Source organism: Heloderma suspectum, chromosome Z (genome assembly GCF_057233095.1).
Source record: "Heloderma suspectum isolate Gila_16-S chromosome Z, 16-S_ref, whole genome shotgun sequence".
NCBI classification, from domain to species: Eukaryota; Metazoa; Chordata; class Lepidosauria; order Squamata; family Helodermatidae; genus Heloderma; species Heloderma suspectum.
In genome coordinates this window covers 19,559,075-19,579,249 of record NC_139476.1, presented here as the reverse complement: position 1 = coordinate 19,579,249, position 20,175 = coordinate 19,559,075, and the positions used below count along the sequence as shown (strand labels likewise).

Genomic DNA, 20,175 nt, shown 5'->3' with positions numbered 1-20,175 from the left:
TGACTCTCCCGCTTGACCCCAGCCAGAGGTCTGCACTGCAGGCAGCCGCTTCTCCGCCTGGAAGAGAGGCGTCGCAGCTGCTTTTCTGAAGGGCTTCCGAACATCCGAGGAGCCCTGCTGGATCAGGCCCGGGGCCTGTTGTGTCCAGCACTCGCAGCCATCCAACCGGGCGGCCGGCACCACGTCTCACGGCAGCGGATTCCAGGGCTTGCCTCCGCGCCGTCCTGTCCGCCCCCGATCTCCCACCCGTCAGCGTCGTGGGAGGGCCCCGCCGGGTTCTGGTCTGACGAGGCGGGGGGAGATGCCCGTTGCGTTCCCGCTGCACGCACCATCCCGCAGACCTCCATCACGCTTCCCCAGCCCTCCTCTGTCCCAAGCGCGTGGTCTTTTCCTCCCCCCCCAACCCCGTTTCCTTTTCAGATGCTCTGACTGGGATTCCTGCACTGAGCAGGGGGTTGGACTCGATGGCCTTGTGGGCCCCTTCCAACCCTGCTGTTCTATGATTCTAACCCCCTTTGCTCAGTGCAGAGCATTCTAGAACAGCAGGGTGGGAAGGGGCCTGTAAGCCCATCCAGTCTTGGATTCCTGCATGGAGCAGGGGGTTGGACTCGATGGCCTTGTAGGCCCCTTCCAACCCTATGATTCTATGATTCCGTTCTATGATTCCCTCCCAACCCCTTTTCCTTTGCAGCGAAGACGCCGGCCTGTGCATGGTCTTTTCCTCTTCCCTTCCACCCCCCTTTCCTTTTGTGCTGCGTTGTTTAGCCTGCGGGCGGGGGCCGTCTTATCTTTCCAAGCTGCTCTGGGAGCCTCTGGCTGAAGGGCGGTATTCAACAAATTGTATCAATAATCAATATGCCGATCAGGAAGGCCTGGAGCCTCCCCCCCCCCACGCTTCTCCGGAGAGCGGTTAGTCATAGTGGCCCCCAGCCACCGACAGGCCTAAATTCGAGAAGAGCCCGTGTGGTGTAGTGGCAAGTGGGCTGGGAATCGGGAGATCCGGGTTCTGGTCCCCACTCGGCCGCGGAGGCTCGCTGGGCCGGCCACAGGCTCTCGGCCCAACCCACCTCGCAGGGTTGTTGTGAGGATGGAACGGAGGAGGAAGGTCGAGCACGCCGTCGTGGGTTCCTTGAGGGGGAAACAAGGCGGGAGAGGGAGGGAGGGAGGGAGAGTCTGGCCGGGTCAGATCCTGCGGGCCCATGGCTAGCTGGCCCGGAAGCACGGCCGGCAGCTGCTCGTTCCGGCAAAGGGTCGAAATTTGCCCGCGGCGCCCTCGAAGCTTCCTGCCCGGAGCTGCCACCATGGGATCATCGGATGGGAAGGGGCCTCAAAGGTCATCTAGCCAAGCCCACACTCGAAGGGCTCGCGCCCCTGAGACCGATAGGAATGGACGTCGCCCGGCTCCAGCTCAGACCGGCGCCCTGCTGCACACAGATGCCCCCGCCCTTGTCTCTGGCGGCGGAGGGAAATGGTGGCCTGACCCCTCAAGGCCCCCCTGCTGCTCTCCGCACAGAAGCCCCCCAGCCAAGGGCATGGCAGGGTTGCGAGGGGCCCCCAGAGGCCACGCGGACTCTCCCCAAAGCCACCTGCTGCCTGTGGAAGCTCGCCTGGGAGTCAAGCTGTCGGGAGCCCACAGGAGGCGGGGCCACGGGGAGGCCTACCTTGCGGGGTGGGGGTGAAGATCAGATCAGGGAGGGGAGAGCCCCCTTGGGCGGCTTGGAGGGAAGCCGAGATACTCTTGTTATGAGTTACTAATGTATTAATCATGGTCACTGTTATTGCTATATTGGTACAATGGTTGTGATTTTTGATAATTATTAATTTATTACCCGTTGTTATCGCGATACTGGTGCAATGGCTGCGATTTTTAATCATGTTTAATTTATTAACTCTTATGATTGCGATATTGGTGCAATGGTTGTGATTTTTAATCATTATTGATTTATTAACCGTTGTTATTGCGATATTGGTGCAATGGTTGTGATTTTTGATAATTATTAATTTATTACCCGTTGTTATCGCGATACTGGTGCAATGGCTGCGATTTTTAATCATGTTTAATTTATTAACTCTTATGATTGCGATATTGGTGCAATGGTTGTGATTTTTAATCATTATTGATTTATTAACCGTTGTTATTGCGATATTGGTACAATGGCTGCGATTTTTAGTAAGCTGGAGCCCCTGCGGGCCCCCCGGCCGGTGCGGGGCGCTGGGAGCCGCCGCAGCACGGCGCCCAGGGGCCAGGCGGGGGCGGCTCCCGATCCGGACTTCCCGGGCGGGGCTTCCCCGCCCGCCGTCTACGCGGGGCGGGCGGCGCCGCGCATGCGCGCGGGACTTCAACGGGCGGCGCCAGCGCGGGGCGGGGCTGCCGCAGAGCGCCCCGCCCCGCCCCGCGGCCGGCGCTCCGCAGCGACGCGGCCGGCGGGCGAGGGGGAGGCGGGGCGTCGCGAACGAGGCGCTCCTTTACGGCAGACGCGCGCTTGGCGACCGGCGCGGCTCGGAGGCGCTCCGGGCCCGCGGCCTCGCTCCCGCGCCGCCATGGAGATGCCGCTGCCGCCGCCGCCCGAAGGTGACTCGCGCGGCGCCTGGCGGGCTCGGGCTCCTGCCCGGCAGGCGCGGGCCGGCGGCCGCCCCGCCCCGCCCCGCCCCGCCCCGGAGCCCCGCCGCATGAGGGCCCGGGCGGGCGGCGGAGCGGCGCCCGCAGGCCGGAGCCGCGCGGCAGCCGCGGGCCCGGGCGCGCCCGCAGGGGCGCCTCGGACGGCCCCGGCCGCGCCTGCCTCGCAGCCCCGGCGGCCGCCGCCCTTGCCGCTCGGCCGCGGCGCCCGCCTGGGCTGCCCGCGCCCGGCCGCCGCGGCGGCTCCCGGGCGGCCCCTCCGCGCTCTGCTTCGAGCGGCAGCCGGGACTGGCGCAGGCGGCGATAACACGAGCGGGAAAGGCTCCTGGGCCGCCGGCGCCCGCGCTGCCCTTGGCCCAGCAGCCTCCCGCAGCGGCCCCTCCGGAGGGCAGGAGCAAAGCGAACCCTCCAGCCCTGCTGCACTCGGATGCCGTAGGCAGGCCCTGGCTTGGGTTCCTGCACTGAGGAGGGGGCTGGGCTAGGTGGTCTTACAGGCCCCTTCCAGCCCTGCTGCTCTCGGATGCCGTAGGCAGGCCCTGGCTTGGGTTCCTGCACTGAGGAGGGGGCTGGGCTAGGTGGTCTTACAGGCCCCTTCCAGCCCTGCTGCTCTCGGATGCCGTAGGCAGGCCCTGGCTTGGGTTCCTGCACTGAGGAGGAGGCTGGACTAGGTGGTCTTACAGGCCCCTTCCAGCCCTGCTGCTCTCGGATGCCGTAGGCAGGCCCTGGCTTGGGTTCCTGCACTGAGGAGGGGGCTGGGCTAGGTGGTCTTACAGGCCCCTTCCAGCCCTGCTGCTCTCGGATGCCGTAGGCAGGCCCTGGCTTGGGTTCCTGCACTGAGGAGGGGGCTGGACTAGGTGGTCTTACAGGCCCCTTCCAGCCCTGCTGCTCTCGGATGCCGTAGGCATGCTCTGGCTTGGGTTCCTGCACTGAGGAGGGGGCTGGACTAGGTGGTCTTACAGGCCCCTTCCAGCCCTGCTGCTCTCGGATGCCGTAGGCAGGCCCTGGCTTGGGTTCCTGCACTGAGGAGGAGGCTGGACTAGGTGGTCTTACAGGCCCCTTCCAACCCTGCTGCTCTCGGATGCCGTAGGCAGGCCCTGGCTTGGGTTCCTGCACTGAGGAGGGGGCTGGACTAGGTGGTCTTACAGGCCCCTTCCAGCCCTGCTGCTCTCGGATGCCGTAGGCAGGCCCTGGCTTGGGTTCCTGCACTGAGGAGGGGGCTGGACTAGGTGGTCTTACAGGCCCCTTCCAGCCCTGCTGCTCTCGGATGCCGTAGGCATGCCCTGGCTTGGGTTCCTGCACTGAGGAGGGGGCTGGGCTAGGTGGTCTTACAGGCTCCTTCGAACCCTGCTGCTCTCGGATGCCGTAGGCAGGCCCTGGCTTGGGTTCCTGCACTGAGGAGGGGGCTGGGCTAGGTGGTCTTACAGGCCCCTTCCAGCCCTGCTGCTCTCGGATGCCGTAGGCAGGCCCTGGCTTGGGTTCCTGCACTGAGGAGGAGGCTGGACTAGGTGGTCTTACAGGCCCCTTCCAGCCCTGCTGCTCTCGGATGCCGTAGGCAGGCCCTGGCTTGGGTTCCTGCACTGAGGAGGGGGCTGGGCTAGGTGGTCTTACAGGCCCCTTCCAGCCCTGCTGCTCTCGGATGCCGTAGGCAGGCCCTGGCTTGGGTTCCTGCACTGAGGAGGGGGCTGGGCTAGGTGGTCTTACAGGCCCCTTCCAGCCCTGCTGCTCTCGGATGCCGTAGGCAGGCCCTGGCTTGGGTTCCTGCACTGAGGAGGAGGCTGGACTAGGTGGTCTTACAGGCCCCTTCCAGCCCTGCTGCTCTCGGATGCCGTAGGCAGGCCCTGGCTTGGGTTCCTGCACTGAGGAGGGGGCTGGACTAGGTGGTCTTACAGGCTCCTTCGAACCCTGCTGCTCTATGATTCTGTGAAATGGGGCATGTCAGGTGACACCTCGGGGGCAGTACCGATTTCCGCAGCTTCCGGACCAACCAAGGAAGCCCCCTGCAGCAGGGGATGAACTGCCCAGAGCCGTGGCCACTGGGGGCTCTTGACGGGGGTCAGAGGGGAGGTCTGGCTACCGGAGGCTGGGGCAGCCATTGGGACTTCCCCCCCCGCTGTGCCTTTGTTCTCCTCAGACCAGGAGCTGCGCAACGTCATCGACAAGCTGGCCCAGTTCGTGGCGCGGAATGGCCCCGAGTTCGAGAAGATGACCATGGAGAAGCAGAAGGAGAACCCCAAGTTCTCCTTCCTTTTTGGGGGGGACTTCTATGGCTACTACAAGTACAAGCTGGCCCTGGAGCAGCAGCAGTGTGAGTCTGGGGGAGGGGCGGGGTGAGGCAGCATCCGGGGGTGCCCGAGCCGCAGGCGCCCTCGGGGTGGTTCGCAAGAGCCGGAGAGGGCACCGACCACGTGCCCCGCCCCTCAGCATGCCCCACACCCGCGCCGGCGGGCGGACGCTGCAGTTAGGCCCGTTCTTCAGATGATTGGCGGGGGGGGGCGGAAGTTGAGTGGGCGAGGCTTGCTTGGCCTGGGGGGGTAGCTGGCCTCCTGTTCGCCTCCCAGTTCGCCTCCCAGTTCATGGTGGCTGGAAGCAGCGGCCTCCCTCCCTCCTGTGGATCCAGAGGGGCTCTGCTGCCCTGGCAGATGTTTCCCTCGCGGGGCTCTCAGCCCCCGGCATGCAGCGTTGGCGCGGCGGGGGGCGGATTCTGGGCGGGACTGGGGCAGCCGCCCCCTGACGTGCTCGCCTCCCTCTCAGTGCTGTGCAAGCAGAGCCAAGACATCGAGGTGCCCCCCCCGATGCAGCCGCTGCCCCAGCCCCCCTTGGCCCCCACCCCCACCACTGCTGCGCAGCTCCCCGCCGCAACGCCTCAGGGCGCCCCCTCCGTGGAGGAGCTGATCCAGCAGAGCCAGTGGAACCTACAGCAGCAGGAGCAGCACCTCTTGGCGCTGAGACAGGTGAGGGCTGGCGGCAGGCAGGCCAAGCCGGGGCTGGGGGTGGGCAGTGCAGGCCCGAGGCCCGGGCGCCGGCTGAGTTGGCGTGCCCTCGGGCAGGCGGGCGAAGGGAGCCCCTCTGGCTGCGCTCCGGGCCCGGCGCTCCTCTAGGCCGCCTCGGGGTCCTGAGGAATCATGGCTTTGTTTTCCCCGTGCCCCCGAGGTGGCCAAAGCTACCCGTGAGTGCAGCCAGAAGAGCTCCTCCGCGCTCTGCCCTTCCTCCGTGGTGACGTGGCCCCGGGCTGGCATGCTGGAGGGAGGCGGGGAGGCCGCCAGGCCATCCGCACCTCTGCGAAGCGTGGCGGCAGACCCGGGAGCCTGCGGGGCGCCCAGGCACGGCCCCCGGGAGGGTGGCGGCTGAGCTGTGCTCAGGCTCGGCTGCGCGGCGCTTTGTCTAGGAGCAAATCACCTCTGCGGTTGCTCTGGCGGTCGAGCAGCAAATGCAGAAGGCCTTGGAGGAGACCCAGCTGGACATGAACGAGTTCGACAGCTTGCTGCAGCCGATCATCGACACGTGCACGAAGGACGCCATCTCAGTGAGCGGGGCCAGAGCAGCGGGGGCGGATAGGGCGAGGGGGGAGTGCCCCGGGGCGTCCCTGAACAGGCCCTGGGCCACTGCACAGGAGCGGCCCGGAACGCTCCTCTCCCGGTTGCCGCTCCCCAGGCACGGATGTGGTGGTGCGGGGGCAGTGGGGTGACTGAGAGAGGCCCCAGCGGGGCTGGGCAGAGCTGTGCGAGGGGGAAGGCCCTGGGGAGCGGCGAGGGAGCAGCGGCAGGGAAGCTGCCCCCGGCCAGGCCAATGGCCAGCTCACCTGCCCCGCCTCTTGCTCCCTCGGGCTGAGGGGGCCACGCACCCGGAGGCCTCTTGGAGCTCCTCTGCGCCACGCATGGGCCTTCCTGGCAAGCCCTCCCTAGGCGGGCCTCCCGGTGGCTGGGTCTTCTGGCCTTTGCCGCCCCTGAGCCCCCCACCCTACGGGGCCGCGCGAGGCCCTCTTTCTCCCCTGACGGCGGTGCGTTCTCAGGCCGGCAAGAACTGGATGTTCAGCAGCGCCAAGTCCCCCCAGCAGTGCGAGCTGATGGCCGGCCACCTGCGCAGCCGCATCACGGCCGAGGGGGCCCGCTTCGAGCTGCGGCTGCACTTGATCTACCTGATCAACGACGTCCTGCACCACTGGTGAGAGGAGGCCTCCCCCAGGCCCCCCGGTGGGGCGGAGGGGCCCTTGGGGCACACAGCCGTTGGCTGTGTTGGAGCGCCGGTGCTGCTGCCCTGCCGCTCCGCGGGGCCCTCCCGGCATGTCCCCGGGAGTCGCAGAAAGCAAGCAGGGCAGCGGGCATTGCAAGAGCGCCGTCGGAACCCAGCGGAGCGGCGCTAAAAGCCTGTTGGCTGCAGCGGGGGTGGCTTGAGCGGTGGTTTGAAGATCCTGGTTGGAGAGGCGGCCATGGTCTGGCACCCACGGATGCGCAGCGAGGCATCCCAGGGACTGGGCTTCTCCCCATCGTGGCGCCTCCCCGGAGAAGAGCCTGCAGCGGCGGCCCTGCCCGTCGGGAGCAGCCCCTCTGGTAGCCAGCTCCCAAGCTGCCGAGGCCACCAGGTGCTGCCGAGGCCCACTTGTGGAGCAGGCCCGAAAGGCGCTTCCTCCTGCCGTGCCCCCTCCCGAGAATGGCGATCGCCCCCGAAAGAGCGAGATGGCCGTCTCCCTAACAGGGCCTTTTGGGGAGCGTTGCGCTCGCCGCCCTCACTGGCCCATGCCCCCTCTCCCCCGCAGCCAGCGGAAGCAGCAGCGGGACCTCCTGGCCGCCCTTCAGAAGGTGGTGGTGCCTATCTACTGCACCAGCTTCCTGGCTGTGGAGGAAGACAAGCAGCAGAAGATCGCCAGGGTGAGCCTCGGGGGCGCGGCATCGGGGAGTGCTGGGGGCGCGGCATCAGGGAGCGCCCGGGCTGGGCTGGAGGCCGGCCCGCTGCCTAACAGCCTCCCTCTCCCTCTCGATTCCCCACAGCTCCTTCAGCTGTGGGAGAAGAATGGCTACTTTGACGAGTCCATCATCCAGCAGTTACAGAGCCCAGCCCTTGGGCTCGGCCAGTACCAGGTAATCCCCAGCTGGCCACGGCCCAGCCTGCTGCACACTCCTGCTGCTGGGCGGCATTCCTGGATCCTTGGGGCGCTGTGAGAACCCCGCCGCAGATGGGCTGGGGGGCCGCTGGGGGGGCGAGCCGCAGCCTGGAGGTTCGCTGCCGTTGCCCTTCGCCCGGGAGCAGAGCTCTGGCAGCGGAGGCCGCAGAGTTCTGCCGAGCGCTGTCCTGTGGAGCCGGACCCGCGGTCCGTCTCCTGTGGTGGACGACGGCTCTCCATGGCCCGGCCCCTCTTCGCTGCAGATGCTGCCGGGGTGGGGCAGGTCTGACCGCTAAATCGACGGGCCGCAAAAAGCCCATCGATTAATTGTGATTAATAGGACAGAAAAAGGCCCAGATAAATAGAAACCCGAATCGGCACGATACAGGTATCGTCCGATCCCCTCGTTTCCGTGTGCGAACGCGGGTAGAGACAGGCCGGCGAGTCGTTAGCGGGACCTTCTCCGAAGCACCCGCCTTTGAAAGGCTGTTTGCGCCTCGTCCGCCATCTCCAAAACGGAGCCTCTCTTTCCGAGGGTCGGGCTGCGCCCTGAGAGCTCTGCTTTGCTGCCCTGGTCCTCACAGGCCACCCTGATCACGGAGTATGCCAGCGTGGTGCAGCCGGTCCAGGTGGCCTTTCAGCAGCAGATCCAGACCCTGAAAACGCAGCACGAGGACTTCGTCAGCAGCCTCACCCAGCAGCAGCAGCAAATCCAAATCCCCGCTCTGGAGGGCGAGGTGAAAGCTGCCCCCCCGGCCCCAGCCCCTCCCTCGGCTGCTCCCATCACGCCAGCAGGTACAGTGGGCGGCGCTCGGGGGCGGGCGAGGGCCGAGAGGAACTCCCCGCCCAGGCCAGAGGCTGCCGGGCGGCTCGCGCCCCGGCTGCTGGCTGTGCGTCGAGCTGCCCGCCCTCAAGCTGGGGTTTGTTTCAGAGGAGGGCAAGGCCCAGCTGCCCCTGGCAGGCAGCTCCACGGAATACGAAGCCCCGGGGGCCGGGGGGCCTGATGCCGCTGCCGCCGCCGCCGCCGCCGCCACCACCCCGGGACCTCGCGGGCCGGCCCCGCATGAGCACATCCCTCCCAGCAAGCCGCCCTGGTTTGAGCAGCCTCACCCCGTGGCCCCGTGGGGCCAGCAGCAGGTACTGGTGGGAGGGGAGCGCGGCCCCCTGCGCCCAGCCGGAGCGGGAGCCTTGCGGCTGACGCGCCTTTCTCGCCCTTCCCCGCAGCCCCCGGAGCAGCCTCCATTCCCGCACCACCAGGGCCCGCCCCACTGCCCCCCCTGGAACAGCAACCACGAAGGGATGTGGAGCGAGCAGCGCGAGCCTGGCTGGAGCAACCAGCGCGAAGCCCCCTGGAGCGGCCAGCCCGACCCTTCCTGGAGCGGCCAGTTCGAGGCCCCCTGGAGCGGCCAGCACGAGCAGCCGCCCTGGGGCGGGGGCCAGCGGGAGCCCCCCTTCCGAATGCAGCGGCCCCCGCACTTCCGGGGGCCCTTCCCCCCGCACCAGCAGCACCCCCAGTTCAACCAGCCGCCGCACCCCCACAACTTCAGCCGCTTCCCGCCTCGCTTCATGCAGGACGACTTCCCCCCGCGGCACCCCTTCGAGCGGCCCCCGTACCCACACCGCTTCGACTACCCCCAGGGGGACTTCCAGCAGGGTGAGTGGGGGCGGGCTGCCTGGGGCAGAGGGCCGTTTCCGGCGGCTTTGGGCCCGGTGTTCAGGAACGCCCCTCGGTCGATCGTCAGAATGGGGACAGGCGGGACCTGCTTGGGGAGAGTCGTCGTTCGGGAGTGGAAGGGCCTTGCGTGGACAGCCTCCACGAACGAGCGCCCTACTTCCCGGGGGCGGGGAGGCACCTCTTCCGAGGTGGCACCGCCGGCCAGGCGTTGTCCAGCGGGGCCACCGCATCAGCTCCGTGGGGTGCCCGTCCTCAGCCCTCAGCCCTCAGCCCTGCAGCGGTGTTGGCAGGAAGGCCTGCGGTGCTGGGGCCCGAGGCAGACCTTCCCCGCTGCCAGGAGACCGCCCCCCTGTGCTGCTTTGCCCCGGCACGGCGCTCCGGCCGCCTGCCTGCCTGCCCACCCCCCCTCGGCGGGGCCTGGTCTCTCCTTCCCTTCCTGGGTAAGAAAACGCTTTCCTGTGGGCGCTTGGCTGGAGTGTGGGGCTCCCTGTGGGTGCCGGGCGGGGGGTGGGAAGCAGACCACCCAGGGATGGGGCCGCTGCTCGTCAAGCCCCGCGTGGCCAGGAAGGGCATTTCTGCCCTCGGCCAGGGGGCTTCTCGTGCCCCGGTCCCTCCCCAGGGAGGCCTGCCTCACGTGCCGGGCGTCTGACCCGTCCCCGCCTCCCCGCAGAGATTGGGCCTCCCCATCACCACCCCGGGCACCGCATGCCGCACCCCGGGATCAGCGAGCACCCCCCGTGGGGTGGGCCGCAGCACCCCGACTTTGGGCCGCCCCCGCACGGATTTAACGGGCAGCCGCCTCACATGCGCCGGCAGGGCCCCCCTCCCGTCAACCACGACGACCCCAGCTTGGTGCCCAACGTCCCGTACTTCGACCTTCCTGCAGGACTCATGGCTCCCCTGGTCAAGGCAAGTGAGGCTCGGGGCCCGGGGGAGGGCAGTTCCGGGCTCTCGGAGGAGCGAGTGCGTCCCGTCTGAGCGGCCTGGGGGGCTGCAGGGGGGCGGGATGTTCGCGCTGGGAATCGGGCAGGACTCCTCTCCGCGCTGGGCCAGGCCGGCCTAGGCCCCCCGCCGGCTTCTCCCGGGAAGGGCCGCCCTCTTCATGGGGCAAGGGGAGCATTTCACGGCCGCCGGCTCTGCGCGGCTCCACCGTGGGCCTGCGACGTGACGGCAGCGTTCCCTTTTCCAGCTGGAAGATCACGAGTACAAGCCTCTGGACCCCAAGGACATCCGCCTGCCCCCCCCGATGCCCCCCAGCGAGCGGCTGCTGGCCGCCGTTGAGGCCTTTTACAGCCCCCCCTCCCACGACCGGCCGAGGAACAGGTCAGCGGCCTGAGCAGCTGGGGCAGGGGGCTCCGCTGCCCTGGGCCCCCCCTTCCCAGGCGTCTGGCTCCGGGTGCTCCGCCTCTGGGGCAGGTCCCCGGGCAGGGGAGGGGGTGCTCTGCGCCTCTCTTCCCCAGAGGGTGGAGCGGCTGATGCTCTCTCCCCCCTTCTTCCAGCGAGGGCTGGGAGCAGAATGGGCTGTACGAGTTCTTCCGAGCAAAGATGCGTGCCCGGCGGCGCAAAGGGCAGGAGAAAAGGAACAGGTGGGTGAGCGCGGGCTCCTTATCAGGCAGGGGCTTCCTGGCCCCGCGACATGCTGGGGGGTTCCCCTGGCGCGTGGCTCCCTCTATGACTGCAGTCACGCGTGGATGGGCAACCCCCCCCCCCCCCGCGAGGATCTCCTGGGAGTGCAGCATGGCCCTGTTCTAGATAAGGGACCCAAGGGGTGACCCAAGGACATCCGAGGAGCTGTGCTGCACCAGACCCAGAGTCCATCCGGTCCATTCTGCTTGCACAGCGGCCAACCCACAAGCAGGACAGGAGTGCGGCAGCACCCCCCAACCCATGTTCCCCAGCACCTGGCGGACACAGGCTCCTGGCCTCTGAGACTGGAGGGAGCCTAGAGCCATCCGGGCTAGGAGCCGTGGACAGCCTTCTCCCCCCGGACTTTGATCCGCTTTCAGAGCCGTCCAGGGTGGTGTGGCTGCCGCCACGTCGCCGAGGGCACGCGTCCTGCATCTTCCCGGTGGCCTGCCTGCCTGGGAAAGTTTGCGGGGGCCAGGCCACGTCCCCCCAGCCCCAGCTGCCTTGCGGGGCTTGTGCGGCGGGACAGGCGCCTTCCCACAGGCCGCTCGAGGCCTGATGCACTTGTCTCCTCGTCCGGCACAGCGGCCCCTCGCAGTCCCGCAGCAGCTCCAAAAGCCGAGGCCGCTCCTCCTCCCGCTCCAACTCGAGGTCTTCGAAATCCTCTGGCTCGTATTCCCGGTCCCGGTCCCGGTCCCGGTCCTGCTCTCGGTCACGCTCCTACTCCCGGTCGCAGTCCAGGTAAAAGGCGGGGCGGGGGTCCTCCTTTCTCCTGGGCAGGCTTGCGTGTGTTGGAAGGGCGCCGAGTGCAGGTCTCGAGGAAGGGATGGAGGAGCGAGGCGTCCCCTGCTCGTCGGGGCAGATGATGTTGGGGACGGTCCGCGCGGTGGCAAGAGGCAGTTCCGAGCTCCAGCGCTTTTGCCAGCCTGGTGCCTCCGCCGGGGGGGCTGGGGAGGCGGAATGGTCCGTTCAAAGCTCCCCACGTTCTGGAGAAGGACCCACTTTGCTTCGCCCACTTGTCTTCCAGGAGCCGGAGCTGCTCCCGCTCTTCCCGCAGCCGCTCTCGCTCCAGGTCCCGGTCAAACTCCTACTCCCCTGGAAGGCGGCGCCGGTCCCGATCTCGCAGTCAGACGCCTCCGTAAGATTTGACTCTGCAGCGCTCCCCTATTTACCCTGCCAAGATTATGCTTGGATGGGGACAGTCGAGAAAAGTCAGGCATAGAATCATAGGGCGGGAAGGGGCCTCCAAGGCCATCTAGCCCAACCCCTGCTCTGTGCAGGAAGCCCGATTCCCAGGCGCTCGCCCATCCGAGGACTAGCCAGGGCTGATTCTGCTCAGCTTCCGAGATCAGGCACTCTGAGCACCGAATAGCGCAGCCGTGTGCACGGGCTCGGCGCCGTCGGCGCACTGCGGGACGGCCCATCCGCCTTCTCAAGCCACTGGGAATGGCCACCTTTCTGCTAGCAAACTCCGCACGCTCGAGAGCGCGTGAAGAAGGATTTTGTCTGCTTTTCTCCGGCTGCCCGCTGGTTCCCTTGCACGGCCCTGCTTGGAATCTAGTCTTGGGAGAAAATGCTCGCCCTGTCCACGCCACCCAGCCCGCGCCTAGTTTTGAAGCATCTCTTATCACGCCCATGCCCTGGGTTATCTTTTTCCCTAGACAGAAAGTCCCGACGAGAGACACCTTTCCTCCCACGTGTCTTCTCCCGTGCTTGTTTATACGTTTATTGTCTCTTGTCAACATTTCTAGACCGCTTTATTCACTGAAAAAGCCACTAAAACCATTTCAGCCCATCAACCCCCCTACACACACACACAAGAAATGTTCTGCCTGGGCGCCGTTGTTCCGCTGTGTTTGTTTTTATTTATTCGTTGCGCTTCTATACCGCCCGACGGCCGAGCTCCCCACTTGTTACGCCGTTACTGCTCCGGGTTTGAGCCGTTCCGAGCGATGTCCGCGATGTGCAAGCGCTGGCAGCTTTTCCTAGCTGGCCGTTGTTCCTTGGCCAGTCCAGGTGGCCTTCCATGCCGAATCCTCGCCCTCTTTCCCCTGCAGTTCTGCCGCTGGACTGGGCTCCAGCTCAGGGCCTCCAATACCGGATTCCAGACTTGGAGAGGAGAATAAAGGACACCAGATGCTAGTGAAGATGGGTAAGGCAGAGGTTGCCGGGCCATCTCTCTCTCTCTCTCTGACCTTAAGACAAGGAGAGGGATGGCAGTATCCTTCCCAGGGAGGGCCCGTGCCCTTGGGGGGCGCTCTTTGAGGCCTCTTCCTCCAATGCGGGGGTCAGGCTTTCGCCTCCCTTGAAGCAGGCTTTCCGGGACACGGGCCTCCATTTGTAGTTGCGGGTCTCAGGTCTCCCATGGGCCAGAGGAGGACAAGCCACACGGATTTGTGGGTGGGGGAGATGTCATACTTGGCAAACCTCCCCAGGCCTGCCCCAGCCTCCTCCCTTGGAGGATCTGCTGCATTCCCTCAGGGACCTGGATACCCCTTTGGATCCTGGCTTTCCCCCTTGCAACGGGTTTCCCCACTCCTTTCTCCAGGCGGGTCTGCAAATGGAGAACATGGCGGGGTGGCCAGGCTGATGGTTGGGAGATCTCGAGATGGGCGCTGCGGCGCACACTGTGCATGAGTGCCAGCCAGGGCTTTGCGTGTTAACTGCCCTTCTGCCTTTTCTAGGGTGGAGTGGATCTGGAGGCTTGGGGGCCAAGGAGCAAGGCATCCAGGACCCCATTAAAGGAGGGGACATCCGAGACAAGTGGGATCAGTACAAGGGCGTGGGAGTTGCCCTGGACGACCCCTATGAGAACTACCGGAGGAACAAAAGCTACTCCTTCATTGCTCGCATGAAGGCCAGAGATGAGAGTAAGGGGCTGGGTGAGGCGGGGGCTCGTACGGTGGCCGTCTCTACGAGGCTAGCCAGAGAAAGGAGTGTGGTGGTGCTGCCTGGGAGGGGCGAGGTGCTGGCTGCCCGTCTACGAGCCTGCGGACCTTCCTGAAAGGCCTTGTTGTCTTTTAACGTTTTGATGTTTTTACCATTTTCGTATTGATTTAATATTTAACTTTGGTACGCTTGCATTCCTATGCCTGTGTCAAGGTTTTAATTGCATGCGTTTTCATGTTGTAAGGCCACCTTGAGTCCCAGTACTGGGGAAAGGTGGGATATGATATAAATAATAATCATAGAGACGCCAGAGACCCTTTCTGACGCTCCCGTGTTTTCTTCCTAAAGGTTAATCCTGCTCCGAGCGGAGGGGGCCCCTCAGGTGGCAGCCAAGTCCTGGGCAAGCGAACCGAGACTCTGCCGTGCACCCGGGATTCAGCCCCAGCCATGCCGCTGCCGCCCGCGCTACTCCATCCAGGCGGACCGCTTGAGAATGCCCCGTCTGGGTGGTTGGCGCTTTGTGAGGAGCAACGTCCTTTAGGCGTTTTATATTTTTGTATATTGCCCCTGGAAAGAGGAGCTGAAGGGAGCGTGCTGTAGACCAACTCTTGTGCAACGCTGCCTCGCTCCGGTGCCCGTTTCTAAATACAAAGCACCCCTAGAATCCCCCTCCCAAAGCAGGTGGGGTGGCCAGGGGTGGCCAGAGGCACCGAGGCCTGCCCTGAGCCCCCCGGCGCCGCACCCAGGTTGACATGGTGAGGTAGCCACTGTCGCGGGCATTTTCGCTGCTTCCACCGGTCTGTCTGTTGCCCTCCGCTGTCCAATGCTTGAGCCAGCCACCATCTTGTACTTACTGTTCCAATAAACACTTTTTTTTCCTACCCAAGGCTGAGATTTATTGAAGGGGGGGGCAGCAGTGGGGCAATTTCCCAGTCTCCATTGGGGCTCCAAATGGGGGGGGGGCTCAAGATGGGCTTTTTCTCTCCAGCCCCAAACTGTACACCCCACGCCTGCAGGGGGAGGCTGCGAGGGGCAAGAGAGCAAGTGTGGGCACCCCGGGTTCCCCTCCAAGCGCCTGCTGGGACGAAACTGCCTCCGCTTGCCGTGGGCCAACGCGCCCGGCTCTGGCGCCTGTCGAACGGGCCACTCTCTCCGAGATCTTCATGGCCGCTTCCCCGTTCCCGCCGCAGGCAGACAGTCCTGGAAGGGGCGGAGGGGCCTACCACGCCCTTTGTCGCTGCCCCGTTGCTATGAAGCGGGCCCCGCGGGCGGAGGCCGGGTCTTGTGGCGGGCGATGTACTGCAAAGGAACACAGTGGGCTGAGTCGGCCGCAAGGCCGTGCCGTGGCACGAGCACCGAGAGCCTGGGCTCCCAGCCGCAGGCGTGAGCGGCTGCAGACAGGGGCTGCTGGGCCGGGTGGGGAATGACCCCCTCCCGTCGGAGGAGACGCCCTGGCGCTTGGGAGGGCATACCCATCAGGCCCGGGCTTTCCAGAACAACTCACACGAGGAGCGAGAATTGGGCAGGCCAGAAAGCATGAGGGCAGCACAGGCCGCAACAAATGAGCGGGGCAATGAAGGGCAGTGTGGTGGCCCTGGGGGCGCTGGTAGGTGACTCCTGGCGCCACCCCCTCACCTGGCTGAGCCCAGCCCGAGCGGCTGCAGGCCCTCCTCGTTCCGTCCGACCATACAGGCGTCCACCGGGTCAGCCCCGCCCCCGCTCCCCCCCGCCCCCGGATTTTGCCACCTCTCGCCCAGTGAAGAGACCTCAAAGTGCTTCGATAAATTCTGAGCGTGACGCGCTGGTGACCCTGGCAGCCAAGGGGGAAGCCATGTGCAGGCATCAGCCACGGTGTGGAAGGGGGGCGTGAGGAGGTCAGGGGCACTGACCCCACATTCCCCCCACATCCCGAGAGACGGTGGGAGTTACCCTTTGGGCTTCCTCCAGGCTGTGGTAGTGGAAGTCCTCCTCCTCCAGGGAGGCCACCACAGCGGCGTGGAGGCGGCGACTGGCCTCCACAAACTGCCGGATGAGCCGCACAGTTTCCCGCAGCAGGTCATTCGAAGCCAGGGTGGCAGAGCGGCACGTCGCCAGAGCTGCACGGAGGGGAGACGAGGCGGGGGTGACGGGGCGTCTGGGAACACGTCCCGGCCCGCTTGGGGCCTGGCTGCACCCCGCAGCCAGATGATGCTGTGGCCTGCCTGGCAGACGGGAGGCTCCCGCTGCCCGGCTGGGCTACGCCGCCACCTCCCGGGAATGACAGAACGACAGGCCGCTGTAGGGGGAGCGCAGGGGGCTTGGCAAGCAGCGGGCGCTTGGTCTAGTCCCCGCCCCCGTCCCACACCGGGGAGGCCCCGTGGCGCGCGGGGGCTGCCTTGAGAGAACACAGTTCCCTACGCCACACGCCTTCCAGGAGCAGCCGGGCCAGGGCCTTGGAGCCAAGGGAGCCCAAGGCTAGGCCAGGCGGCTCACGGGGGGATGTCCAGGCAGGAGGCCCAAGCCACACCATGTCCTGGTTCACAGGGCCGGGTCTGTCTAGCCCAGCATTCTGTGCACTCCATGGCCAACCAGATGCCCCCCAGGAAGCCCACGAGCCCCGCAACGGGTACCTTCCAGAACGTCCAGGCTCAGCGCGTGGCTGGCACCGGGGGGCACTTCGCCTGCCGTCTGGCCGAGGGGAGCCGGCGCGTCAGCTGCGAAGACACCAAAAGCCCTTGTGGCCAGCGGGCAAAATGGGGCTGCTGCGCCAGGTCCCAAAGTAGGAGCCCCCGCGTCCCCCCACCCTGCCCTGCAGGACTGGTGTACCATGTAGCCAGTGGCCAGCGAGCGAGGAGCAGTGCGTCTGCACGGCGGCTTCCCTCACGGCGAGGGGCCTGGTGTTGCTGAGGGAGAAGCCGGAGGGGCTTGAACGCTCGGAGGCGTCCGAACGGCCACAGGGCTCCTCAGGGCAGGGCCGTCCCTGCGCGTCCTCCGAGGCTGCGGACGAGGGCGTCAGCTCAAAGTCCTCCGAATACTCGGCCCTGCTGGGGCTCTCCTCCGTGCGAGGGGAAGGCCCGCCGGAACTGCTGCTCAGCTGCTCGGAGATCTCGGTCTCTCCCGGATCCTCCTCCTCCTCCTGGGTCACCGCGCTGCCCACCGAGACACTCGAGACACTCGGGGCGGCAAAGGGGCTTTGGGGAACAGGAGCCAGGGCAGCGCCCAGCTTCTTGCGGGACTTTCCAGCCCCCTGCGCCGCTGTTGCCTGCAAAGGACGTCCTTCTGTGAGCCTCGATCGAGCCCCAGCCTTCCGGCGTTCGACGGTGTCCTAGCAGATGCCAGCCTGCAGTGTGGCTGCCCCCCCCACCAGTTGGAAGGAGAGAGGGTCCCTGCTCGTGCGACTAGAAGCTGCCCCAGGGCCGTGGCCTCCTTGGTGGTGGCTCTGCGTGGGCTTCTGCCGACAGGGAAGCGCAGCTCCTCCGCCAGCCCAGTGGCGGCCTTACCTCTGCTCCCAGCTCCTCCGTCTGGCTGGCGGCACTGGGGGCCAAGTCATCCAGGCTGAGAACGTTCACTCTGAAGTCTGCAAGGGCAGGAAATTGCCGCTCAGCAGGGCAGCCCAAGGCCTAGATCTCGCCGGGTTTCCCCTTCCCCAAATTGTGCCCCCAGCCCCAAAAGAGGTGTGCTGCTGCCTGGCCAGGGCCCCAATCCCCCAGAAGCAGTGGAGTGCCGCAGCCCCTCTCTCCAGGCTCAGGGCGGGGCTGCCGCAGTTCTAAGCTAGGAGGCTTCGGGGCCATTGAGCCAGGGGCCGGGGCAACTTCCAAGGACACCCGTGCAGACTTGGGCCGTGACGCGGGACGCCAGCCGGAGAGCAGAAGGCTGGTCTGGAGCTGCAGCTTGCCTGGGGGTCCCCCCCGCCCCTCCGGGAATGCAGATTTGTGCATGGCTTCCATAACCCTGCAGCCCCCTTGGCCAGGGACGGCAGCAGGAGAACACAGCGGCTGGGCCCAGCCACGGGAAGCCGCCGCTCCCTCACAATGCGGCCGACGGGAAGGAGAACCCTCCCGCCCGGTTCCTCCCTGACAAGGCGCCGGCCCCAAATTCTCCTTCACGAGTCTGTTTCTGTTGATTCGGAGTTCACTTCTGTCTTGGAGGTGACCTGAGGAACTCACCGCTGCTGCTGCTGCTGCTGGAGGCATCCCTGGGCGCATCAGCCGCATCGGAGAAGAGCTCGTCCAGCGACTGGACGGTGCTGAGGTCAGACAGAGACCGCCCCCTTGGGCAGACGGGGCTCGGGGGGACGGTGCCTTTTCCAGACAGGGGTGAGGAATCTCTTGGCGGGGACAGAGCGTGGGGCGGGGGCTTCTTTAGAGAACTCTGAGCCGGCACAGCAGGTACCGGGGTGGCGGGGAGGAGAAAAGAAAAGGGCTCAGTTATTCATCTCGCGTTTCAAGATTCTGGAAAGCACCCGAAGCAGAAAGGAACGTTTCCCGCTTGGGCTCGTGTGAGGTAGCACACGGCCTGTGAACGTGGCTGGTTCACACGGAGCGCGTGCAAAACGCAACGGGCCCGGTCCAGCTGGCGCTGACGGGCAAGTTGTCGGGACATGCTGCGCTCTCTGGCCGTAAAAATGCCGCATGTGGGCCGGGCCGGGCCTACGGTGGCCTCGAGCTCGACAGCCCAGAGTGGGCGCATGACCCCAGCCCACGTGACACCCCCCCGTGGGCCGGAGGGTGGTGCAGAGACGCAGGCGCCCGTCCCCGTTCGGGCGGGGAGACACCGCCCGGGGCACGCCAGGGTTACCTCTCTGCTGAGCGGGAGCCCAGAGAGCCCCCCCCGCTCCCCGGGCCACGTGGAAGCCCCTCGGCCGTGTCTCCCCTCGCCGGCCGGACAAGCACTGCTGCTGGGAGGCCTGCCGTGGGCCTGGCCTGCCTCCGTGGGCCTGGCCTTTTGCTTCAGGAGCTCGCGCCCTCCGGCCCTTTGCTCTGCGCAGCGGGCAGACGCGCTGGCAGAGCTCTCGTCCCCGAGCACCGGCGCCACCCGGGCGACGTCCTGCCACGGCTTCCGGCTCCGCATCTTGTCCTCGATCCGACCCAGCTTCCCAAGGGTGGCGCTTGGCCTCCTAGCGGACACGGCCCCGAGGCCCGCCCTGGCGGCAGGACCGCGCTCCGCCGTGTCTGCTGCTGCCTTCCGGGCCTTCTGTTTGAGGAAGCGCCTGTGGGGCTGGGCGGGAGGGGTGGTCTCCCCCAGGCTCAGGTGCTCCGCTGGTGCTGTCCTCCCCGGAGGGGTGCCGCCGGCGTCGGGAAGGCTGCTGCCGTCCCGGGCCACGTGGAGGGCGGACGGGCCGTGGCTGCTGCGGGGTCCGGCAGCGGGCAGCTTGCCCCCGGGGGGCCCATCCTGGCCCTGCAGAGAGGAGGCAAAGCTTTAGGCCCGAGGCAGAGAGGCGGCGGAGGAGGCCGCGCGCCCCCGAACAGCTGGGCCTCCACGGGCTCTGCACATGCTCGGGGCGCTCCGGGGTTTGTTTGGCGCCCGGCGGGTCCCCGGCCGCTCGGGCGCTCTGCACGCGCCCCGGGGCTGGGCCGCGAGAAGGAGGCGGCGCCCGCTCCTCAGCGCCGGGAGCGACGTCCCCCCGCGGGGCCGCCGCGCCGCGGCCGCCGTCACCTGCGCCCCCGCCAGGCCGCCGCGCCGCCCCGCCAGGCGGGCGCTCCCGCCCCGCCGCATCGCCCAGCAGCCGCGCCGCGCCGCGCCGCGCGCCTCCCCTTCGCGGATTGGCCAGCGCGGGCTGGCGGCGCTCCCCATTGGCCGCGGGCGGCGGGCGCCAGCCAACGAGCGCCGGCGGCGCGAGGCGGGAGGCGCGCGCCGCCGACGGCCGACGCGCGATGCTCCGGCTCCCGGCCCTGGCGCTGGGCCTGGCCCTGGGCCTGGCGCTGGCCCTGCGCGCCCGCGGCGCCGTCCTCTTCCGGGAGCGCTTCCTGGACGGAGGTGGGCGCGGCGCCCTGAGGCGCGGGGCGGGCCAGGCCAGGCCGCGTCGCGCGCGGCGCTCCAGCCTGCGGGGCCGCGAGCGGCAGCCGGGCCGGGCAGCGGGCTGCCCGCGGGCCTGGAGCCCCGGCTCCGTGCGGCCGGTGAGGGCGTGGGCGCCAGGCTGAGGGCCTCGGGAAGCTGAGGGCGCCGCAGTCGCAGGCCGCCGAGCGCCGCGCAGCAGCTGCCCAGGAAGGCAGCCCCGCCCGCCAGGGCTGCGAGCGCCCGTTGTACTTCCGGAAACATGCACGAATTTGGATCCCCCCGTACTCGTTGTTG

General features: G+C 67.1%; 2 protein-coding genes across 2 annotated transcripts; one reads left to right on the top strand and one right to left on the bottom strand.

Moving 5' to 3' along the window:
* Positions 1-2,463: 2,463 nt before the first annotated feature.
* On the top strand, positions 2,464-14,789 carry LOC146333862 (calcium homeostasis endoplasmic reticulum protein-like). Its single transcript, XM_084826392.1, has 18 exons — positions 2,464-2,572; positions 4,749-4,922; positions 5,369-5,568; positions 6,003-6,140; positions 6,627-6,778; positions 7,371-7,482; positions 7,603-7,692; positions 8,300-8,510; positions 8,647-8,852; positions 8,940-9,369; positions 10,061-10,299; positions 10,580-10,713; positions 10,890-10,976; positions 11,602-11,757; positions 12,044-12,154; positions 13,074-13,168; positions 13,701-13,886; positions 14,254-14,789. Exons 1-18 carry the CDS (start codon positions 2,542-2,544, stop codon positions 14,256-14,258), a joined length of 2,757 nt encoding a protein of 918 aa, XP_084682518.1. The 5' UTR covers positions 2,464-2,541; the 3' UTR covers positions 14,259-14,789.
* On the bottom strand, positions 14,782-20,175 carry LOC146333861 (uncharacterized). The gene is made up of 8 exons (XM_084826393.1): positions 19,540-20,175; positions 18,682-19,281; positions 18,051-18,255; positions 17,385-17,461; positions 16,711-17,146; positions 16,515-16,598; positions 15,835-16,001; positions 14,782-15,204 (listed from the first exon to the last, which is right to left on the bottom strand). Exons 1-8 carry the CDS (start codon positions 20,140-20,142, stop codon positions 15,154-15,156), a joined length of 2,223 nt encoding a protein of 740 aa, XP_084682519.1. The 5' UTR covers positions 20,143-20,175; the 3' UTR covers positions 14,782-15,153.